The sequence below is a fragment of the Nicotiana attenuata genome, unplaced genomic scaffold (genome assembly GCF_001879085.1).
Source record: "Nicotiana attenuata strain UT unplaced genomic scaffold, NIATTr2, whole genome shotgun sequence".
Classification (NCBI taxonomy): domain Eukaryota; kingdom Viridiplantae; phylum Streptophyta; class Magnoliopsida; order Solanales; family Solanaceae; genus Nicotiana; species Nicotiana attenuata.
This window is the reverse complement of record NW_017675094.1, coordinates 31858-41255: the sequence shown is the minus strand read 5'-3', so window position 1 is coordinate 41255 and position 9398 is coordinate 31858. Positions and strand designations below refer to the sequence as shown.

The 9398-nt window shown below is 38.6% G+C and overlaps 1 protein-coding gene across 1 annotated transcript; it reads left to right on the top strand.

Moving 5' to 3' along the window:
• Positions 1–3311: 3311 nt before the first annotated feature.
• On the top strand, positions 3312–4361 carry LOC109219642. Its single transcript, XM_019384116.1, has 3 exons — positions 3312–3789; positions 3895–3926; positions 4023–4361. The coding sequence occupies exons 1-3, from the start codon at positions 3312–3314 to the stop codon at positions 4359–4361; spliced, it is 849 nt and encodes a 282-aa protein (XP_019239661.1).
• The last annotated feature ends 5037 nt before the right edge of the window (positions 4362–9398 follow it).

The window sequence follows — 9398 nt, the reverse complement described above, 5'->3', positions numbered from 1 at the left end:
TCCTATGTGTAAAAGCACTAAGGTAACTCATCTTATTTTGCATATGACTTAATGTTGTTCTGTAAAGGCACATAAAGTCTATACACAAAATGATAGAAGCTATCAATCATTTTAGTGTTGTCTCAGGTTTAGTGGCCAATATGGACAAATAACATATATTTTTAGCTGGGATAGAAGAGGATTTGAAGAATGAAATTTTGGATACCACTGGGTTCTCCCTTGGCTCAGTACCTATGAGGTACCTTGGACTCCCCCTATCTTCAAAGAAGTGGAGCAAAGTAGAATGTCATCAGTTAGTGGAGAAGATCATGATGAGGATCAACACTGGATACTCCAAGTTACTTTCCTATGCTGGTAGATTGCAGGTCATCAATGCTGTACTTTTTTCTGTATATAACTTTTGGGGAGCTATTTTTATACTTCCTCAAAGTGTGTCTAAAGCAATTGATAGGAACTGCAGACTATTTATGGGGTAGCACTAAAGATCATAGGAAAATGTCTTTAGTTGCTTGGGAAAAAGTCTGTCAACCAAAGAAATTTTGGTGGGCTTTATATCAAAGGCTGTAAGTAATGGAATGTGGCTTCTATAGGTAAGCTATTATGGCTATTGCTGACAAAAAAGGATGTGTTATAGGTCAAATGGGCACATGATATATATATATATATATATATATATATATATATATATATATATATATATATATATACACACACACACACACACAATATGAAGACTTGTATGGACATATGGGCTCACAATCCACCGATGGATTGTAGCTGGTATTGGAAGACGTTGAATGAGCTAAAGGAAAAAATGGCACATTGGTACACGGGCAACATTTATAAGCTGACTAGTAGTGGTGCTTACTCTGTTTCATGTAGCTACATTGTTATGCCTGAATTGAGTACAAAGTTCCGAGAAGCAGAGCTGATTTGGAGTGGGCTTATGCTGCCAAGGCAGCGTGTTATGTTATGGTTAGCAAATCAACAAAAACTGCTGAGTAAGGAGAGATTGATGAAGTTGCATATCCATGTCTCAGGAGATACTGCATGCTATTTATGTGGGCAGGATGTTCTGGAGACACACTTGCAGCTATTTGCAGAATGCCAATGGATTACCAACTTAAGAATTGATCTAGTTACTTTGTCTGGTATTCATATTCCTACAAAGAATGTATCTGAAACATTACAATGAATAAGGAGAAGGCATTGGAAACAGTTTCGAAAAGAAGTTGAAGCAGCTATTCTTGGAGCTATGATCTATTACACCTGGCAAGGGAGGAATTGGAGGATCTTTAGACAAATTTGTTTAACCATCGAGTTTTGTGGTAGTCAGATTAAGAATGAAATGAAGGCAAGGATCAGCACATGAGGATGTTCAAGGAAGGCAAGAAACTGTCACATGTTAGTTAATCGATTTTGTAGTTAGGGCAAATGCATAGTAGAATGTTTGTGTTTTTTTGGGTCTAGTATTACTGACTGGCGTATACTAGATGTATTGGTAAAAATAAATATTACACGTGGATTTGTATGACTAGCTGATATGACAAGACACGTGGATCATTGAGAAAGCAACAGCTGGAGAGATGCATTAAAAGTGGCATGAGTCGTAATAGATACGAGCAAATCACCCACGAGAGGGGAAGATATGGTCGATCAAGTTTAAATAGTTACATGAAGAGGTACCGGCGGAATGAATCGAGACAGTAAAAAGGAAAGATTCATGAATCATCAATTAATGAGCATGAATGATCTCAAACGTTACAGAATCTCCATGAACAGTTACGATTACCAATTATAACGTCTCATTAATATCATTAATGCTCATAATGATTCGGTCATAAAAGGGGAAAGACGTTGTACTTATAGATTCCTATAAAAGGGAAAGAGATATCATTTGTACAAACACGTTCTGATTATTATTGGAATACAATTACTTTCTTTTGCTTTCTATTGATTACTTTGCTATTTCACACTCTAATTTCCTTTCTTATTGCGAGAATATTGAATTTCTTGATTATCAGTAGCCCGAGTACTTCTAAAAATAGGCTTTGACCGAAATCCCTATTTTTTGGTTAAATAATTTGGTTCCGTTACCGGGAATCTGATAACCATTTCACTTTCCAAATTCATTTTTCTATCAAGAAATCATGTCGACTGCTAACGACAACAACCAACAAAACCAACAAAACCAACAAGACCAGTTGAACCAACAGAATCAATAAGAGAATGACACTCCAATCCCTTCACCCAAAAATTCTCCTCGACACACCCGAGAAAACTCACCTGACAGATCAACGTCATATGTGAATAACAACCAAGGGGAAGATCAAATTGTTGATGATGCATTGAAGCAACTAATTGTAGAACACGTGAACAACGCTATTCAAGCTTTCGTTAGCGGATTACCAACTGTACCACCAACTCCGCCTCCAAACAACACAGCAACCATAGAGAATCCACGCTCAAGACTCGCCAATTCGGGCAGTGGAGGAACTCCCAGCGAATCTCGAGATGGAAGGGCAGGTATCCCAATTAATTCTGATTTACAAAGTTTAGTACTAACTTTGCAGAAGCAGCTCAATGAGCAGAATGAACGCATAGAGCAGATACCTGGTGTTCCACCCGTAATTAAAGGAGTGGATATTGATAAATATTCTCAAAAACCTTGGAAACCAAGTGTCGCTCCCTTGCCGATTCCAAAAATGTTTAAGATGCCCGATATCCCGAAGTATGATGGGACAACTGACCCACGAGATCATGTAACTGCATTTACGACTGACATAAAAGGCAACGACCTGACCAAGCAAGAGATTGAATCAGTGCTGGTCAAAAAATTTGGTGAAACACTCACAAAGGGAGCACTAACATGGTATTCTCTTTTACCTGAAAATCCTATTGATTCTTTTGCTGATCTTGCAAATTCATTTATAAAAGCACACTCGGGAGCTAAAAAGTCGAAATGAGGATGGAAGACATCTTCAAAATAAAACAATGAGATACGGAGCTACTGAGGGAATTCGTAGATAGATTCCAGCGTGAAAGGATGATGTTACCACGTGTACCTGATAATTGGGCGGCTATGGCATTTGCAAGTAACCTAAATGAAAAAAGCTCAGAAGCCACAAGGAGACTCAAAGAAAGTTAACGAGAACTCCTTGCAATAACTTGGAATGATATTTTACAACAAGTATAGCACGAAGCTGCGGATAGAGGAAGATACTATCACTCAGTCATTGGGGGATGAAAGAATAAGTTCGAGACAACCAGAAACTGAAAAAAGGTCCGGTAAGAAAAGGTACGAGCCTTACATGGGACCAGCAGGAAGGGATTCACGATCTAAACAGGAGAACCCGAGGTACGGTTCCAGATCAAGGGACAGAGACGCGGGTTCGTCATCCAAGTTTGGAAAGGAGCGAGACACACGGGACAGCGACAGAAGATCAAAAGCAAAGATTGGTGGTTACAGTTTCAATGTTAGCACATCTGAGTTAGTAGCTGTTTTAAGAACCCTGAGAGATAAGGTGCAGTGGCCAAAAGAAATGAGATCGAACCTCAACAGAAGAAACCCAAATTTCTGGTGCGATTTTCATAATGATCACGGTCATAAAACAACAGAGTGCAGATTATTACAAGGTGAAGTAGAACACTTGTTAAATCAAGGTTACTTAACCGATTTGTTTAGTGAGAAGGGTAAGCAAGCATATATGAAGAATAGACAGGAGCCGCCAAAACCTCCGTCACCAAAACGAACGGTTAATGTCATAAGCGGAGGGGAGGAGGTCAATGGTGTGACATATACAATTGCAAAAAAGGTGTCAAAAATTACAGTCACCTACGAAAAGCGAGTTCGCCAAGTTTTGGAAGAAGACAGTATAACATTTGATGATGCAGATGGCGTGCTGATCCCGCACAATGATGCACTGGTAATATCTTTATTTGTACATGATACTAATGTGAAACGAGTTTTGATTGATCCAGGTAGCTCTGTAAATATCATTGTTTTAAGAGTGGTAAACGAGATGCAAGCTGATGACAAATTGGTGCCCAAAGCACGCACCTTATCTGGATTTGACAATTCAAGCATTGTTACAAAAGGGGAGATAATACTCACCGCATTCGCAGAAGGAGTAGTTAAAGATATGAAATATCAAGTAATAGATATGAACATGGCGTACAATATGATCCTCGGCAGACCTTGGATTCACGAGATAGATGTTGTTCCGTCTACTTTACATCAAGTTATTAAGTTCCCTTTGCAATGGGGAATTAGGCAAATCCGTGGTGATCAACAGGTTTCTAAAAGTATCAATTCAGTGGCAGATTCAAGCATACAAAATGACGTTGCAGATGAAAAATAGCAATTACAGAATTCAGTTGAGAGTTTAACAACTCAAACCTCAATTGAAGATGGACAAACGGATGTAGACTCAAGGCCTGATACTGTTCAAGAGCCAGAAGAGAACGAAAACATCAAAACAACAATTGAGGAACTCGAAGCGGTGGTGTTGTTTATACATTGGCCGGACAGAAAAGTTTACGTCGGAAGTAACTTGAGCCCAGAGATGAAAGGTAAGTTAATTGAATTTTTAAAACGCGGATTGCTTTGCTTGGTCGCATTCAGATATGACAGGTATACCACCGGAGGTGATCACCCATAAGCTGAATGAAGATCCAACGTATCCACCTGTCAAACAGAATTAAAGGAAGCAAGGATCCTTCAAAAACCAGGTAATTCAGGATGAGGTACAGGAGCTTTTAGAAATCGGGTCTATCCGTGAGGTAAAATATCCTAATTGGCTAGCTAATACTGTAGTGGTACCCAAAAAGAATGGTAAGTGGCGAGTTTGTGTAGACTATACTGACTTGAATAAAGCTTGCCCTAAAGATTCTTTTCCTTTACCGCATATAGATCAACTAATTGATGCTATTGCAGGACATGAATTGTTAAGTTTTTTAGATGCCTACTCAGGATATAATCAAATAAAATGGATCCTTTAGATGAGGAAAAAACTTCCTTTATTACAGACAGGGGACTTACTGTTATAAAGTCATGCCTTTTGGCCTAAAGAATGCTGGAGCCACGTACCAAAGGTTAGTAATAAAAATGTTTCAAGAACATCAAGGAAAACCATGGAAGTCTATATTGATGACATGCTAGTCAAGTCAACATAGGCGGGGGATCACATCCAACATTTGTCAGATACATTTCAGATTCTTCGCAAATTCAATATGAAGTTAAATCCCGAAAAGTGTGCATTTGGCATGTCTTCAGGTAAGTTTTTAGGTTTCTTTGTTTCTAACCGAGGAATTGAAGTAAATCCAGCACAGATTAAAGCCATTGAAGAAATATCGGATATACTCACGAGCAAAAAAGAGGTGCGGAGGTTGACAGGTAGGATAGCAGCATTGGGAAGGTTTATTTCTAAATCTTCGGAGAAAAGTTTTAAGTTCTTTTCAGTGTTAAAAAAGCAAAGCCAGTTTGAGTGGACTGAGGAATGCCAACAAGCACTCAAAAATCTAAAAACATACTTGTCAAACCCACCATTGCTGGCTAAATCGAAGGATGGAGAAAGGCTACTCATCTACCTTGTTGTGTCAGAAATGGCGGTAAGTGCAGTGTTAGTTCGAGAAGACAAAGGTAAACAATCTCCAATTTGTTATGCTAGCAAGTCCTTATTGGATGTTGAAACTCGATATCCTCATTTAGAAAAACTTGTTTTAGCACTAATAATGGCATCTAGAAAATTAAGGCCTTATTTCAATGTCACCCTATCTCTCTAGTGACCGCTTACCCCTTAAGAAATATATTGCATAAGCAAGAATTATCAGGTAGATTAGCCAAGTGGGCCATATAACTAAATGAATATGATATCACATATCAACCTAGAACTGCGATAAAATCACAGGTTTTGGCAGATTTCGTAGCAGACTTCAGCTCAGGGATGGTAACAGAAGCAGAAAAGGAACTGCAGGTATTTAACGGGTTTAATCCAGGTACTTGGACCCTATTTACTGATGGTTCCTCGAATGTTAAAGGAGCGGGTTTAGGCATTCTTCTACCACCTTCGGGAGAAGCTATAAGGCAAGCCATAAAGTGCCATCCCATCACTAACAATGAAGCAGAATATGAAGCTGTAATTGCAGGTCTAGAACTGGCACGAGAACTCAGAATAGAGCAGGTGATAATTAAAAGCGACCCGCAGCTTGTAGTTAATCAAATGCAGGGGACTTATATAGCTAGAGAGGCGAGGATGCGGCAATATTTTGGAAAAGGCACGAGATTTGATCAGGCAATACCAATCTTGGAAAATCGTACAAATACCCAGGGAAGAAAATGTCGAAGCAGACGCGTTGGCTAATCTTGCATCCGCTGCAGAAGTGACAAATGAAGAAAATGATTCTGTAATACATTTGTTTCATTCGGCACTTGAGCAAGATAAAAACGAGGTAAATTTCAATAATTTAACGTGGGATTGGAGAAATGAGATCGTTAATTTTTTGCAGTACGGGATTCTACCTGAAGATAAGAAAAAGGCTCAGGCCCTTCGACGAAAAGTTGCCCGTTATTGTTTGGATCGAGGCAACTTATATCAAAAAATGTTCGGTGGACCTTTAGCAAGGTGTCTCGGACCTTCTCAAACAGAGTATGTGATGAGAGAAGTACATGAAGGACACTGTGGAAATCACGCAGGAGGAAGATCCTTGGTAAAAACTCTAATTAGAGCAGGATATTATTGGCCAAAAATGGAAGAAGAGGTAGAAAGCTTTGTGGCCAAATGTGACAAATGCCAAAGGTATGGTAACAATATGCATCGCCCAGCAGAGTTATTACATACGGTTATTGCGCCATGACCTTGTATGAAGTGGGGGATGGATATCGTGGGTCCGTTACCCCAAGCCAAAGGAAAGGTACAATTTTTACTAGTACTAACCGATTATTTTACCAAGTGGGTAGAAGCAAGTGCCTTCAAATAGGTGCGGGAAAAAGAAGTCAGGGACTTCATTTGGCGAAACATCATATTCCTGTTTGGAGTACCAAAAGAAATCGTGTGTGATAACTGCCCGCAATTCATAGGCGCAAAAATCATGGAATTCTTTCAGAGTTGGTAGATTAAGAGGATAACATCGACACCTTATCACCCTGTGGCTAATAGACAAGCTGAATCAATAAACAAGGTTATTATTAATAATTTGAAGAAAAGATTAGAGGAGTCAAAAGGTAAGTGGCCAGAAGTGTTACCAGAAGTCTTATAGGCTTACCGAACAACGGCAAAAACAGGTACGAGAGAGACTCCATTCTCACTTGTGTATGGTGCCGAAGCCTTAATTCCAGTTGAAATAGGTGAACCAAGTACGAGATACACCCAAGCAACCGAAGAGTCAAATGAGGAAGAGATGCGAATAAATCTCTATTTGCTTGAAGAAAGGAGAGAAACAACCTTGATAAGGATGGCAGTGCAGAAGCAAATTATTGAGCGATATTACAATCGGAAAGCTCATCTTAGGTACTTCAAGATCGGGTACTTCATACTCAAAAAGGTTTTTCAATCAACGAAAGCAGCCAATGCGAATTGAGCCCAAATTGGGAAGGACCCTACAAGATTCGAGGTATTGAAGGAAAAGGTGCATATGAGTTAGAAACAATAGACGGTGTCACACCTCCTTTTTCTACCCCAGGAAGGGTTATAAGGGAGTTTTTCCAATTTAAGTGACAATCAAAACAAGATTATTTATTCGAAATCAGAGTCGCCACTTGGTATAATTTTATGGTGTCCCAAGTCATCGATTTAAAATCCCGAATCGAGGAAGTTTGACTCTATTTACAGTCTGCGTACACAGAAATCCGGGTAAAGAATTCTGTTAACCCGGGAGAAGGTGTTAGGCATTCCGGGGTTCCGTGGTTTTAGCACAGTCGCTTTGATCATACTTGGCTAATTAAATTGTCTAATTGCTTATTTTAGAACCTATGTGCATTTGCCTTTTTAATTAAGAAATTATCTTAAAATAGGTCACGCGCACGTGTACCCATTTGTTTGGCGTGTCAAAAATCATGTCACGCGAACGTGTCCACAATTAATAACGCTTTATTATTATTAAGAAAGTTTAGTCAAAGTTGCGCGAACACATACTCCGATTTTATTTTTAAAATCGTAACCATGTCACGCGAACGTGTACACACTCACGATGATATATTTAATGCGCGCCTAAAGCAAAACTAGGATATTCATCTTTTAAAACTAAACCCGGAATTTAATGTACAACTACTGATTTGTAAATAACTAGAATAAGATGTTAGTCCTTTTTATTTAAGCAAGATCTAGCTTGAGCCTAAACCCCAAAACTACTTGAAAGAAAACTGGGCTCAAGATCGAGCCCAGAAGTGAAGCCAGGCAGGCGGTCACCTATTTCAAGTGGGCCAACAGATCCAGGCCCAATTCTGCACTATTAAAAAATAAGCTATTTTGGGAAACTACATGCTGATGAAGGTTGGGCTCGAGATTGAGCCCAAAAAAAAAGAAACGGAAATACTGGAAGCCAAACAAGCCTGGCCACGATCCAGGCGGCCCCATTTGGGCCGGATCCAAACCTTAAACTTTGGCAAGAATACTTCAAACATTAAGGCCTTAATGAGGCCCAACTAACTATAATTCACACACAACAACATAATATGCAAATTCTGAAAATCACAACACTAAACAACCATATTCTAAATCTTTAAATCATTGTGTTACTGTTAATGAACCTGGATTATGAAACTACTCATTAACTATATTATTACATATACAATGGTTCTAATAAGCATGTTGTTGCTATTAATTAGCAGGAGATCAGTTTTCTGAGATTCATTCATGGACTAACATTTGATGTACACATACTATCATGCTTAACACTCCAAACATATGAATGAATATTCAACAAACTTTGACAAAGTCCCAAATAATTACAATTACTATGTATAAGAAATTGTTAAACCACCTATGAATGAACTAAATCAGCTTAAATGTTTAAACCATACAAATATACCAACATCTGTATCAACAGTACTTAAGCAAGAACTAAAGCAGTTATAGATTCTAGATGATGATGAACAATAGCATAGAAAACTTTGAGCTAGATAAATATAGTGAATCCAATTCCAAGTCAGCAGATTACAAGCCCATTTTTATCACTTCGAGCTCATGAACATACCTGGAAATCAAGAACAAAAGCAAAAATGGATTAAGGATTTCAGCATAAGCAGAAAAGTGAGCAAAGCAGCAAGTCAACAACAATGTTCAACCTCTTTAGACCATCTTTATACCAGAAGTCCAGAAATCCCACGAAAGCTTTAAGTTCTTACTAAAAGAGAAATCAGGGAACAATTCCAACCAATTTTTAATGAAAGTAATGCAGAA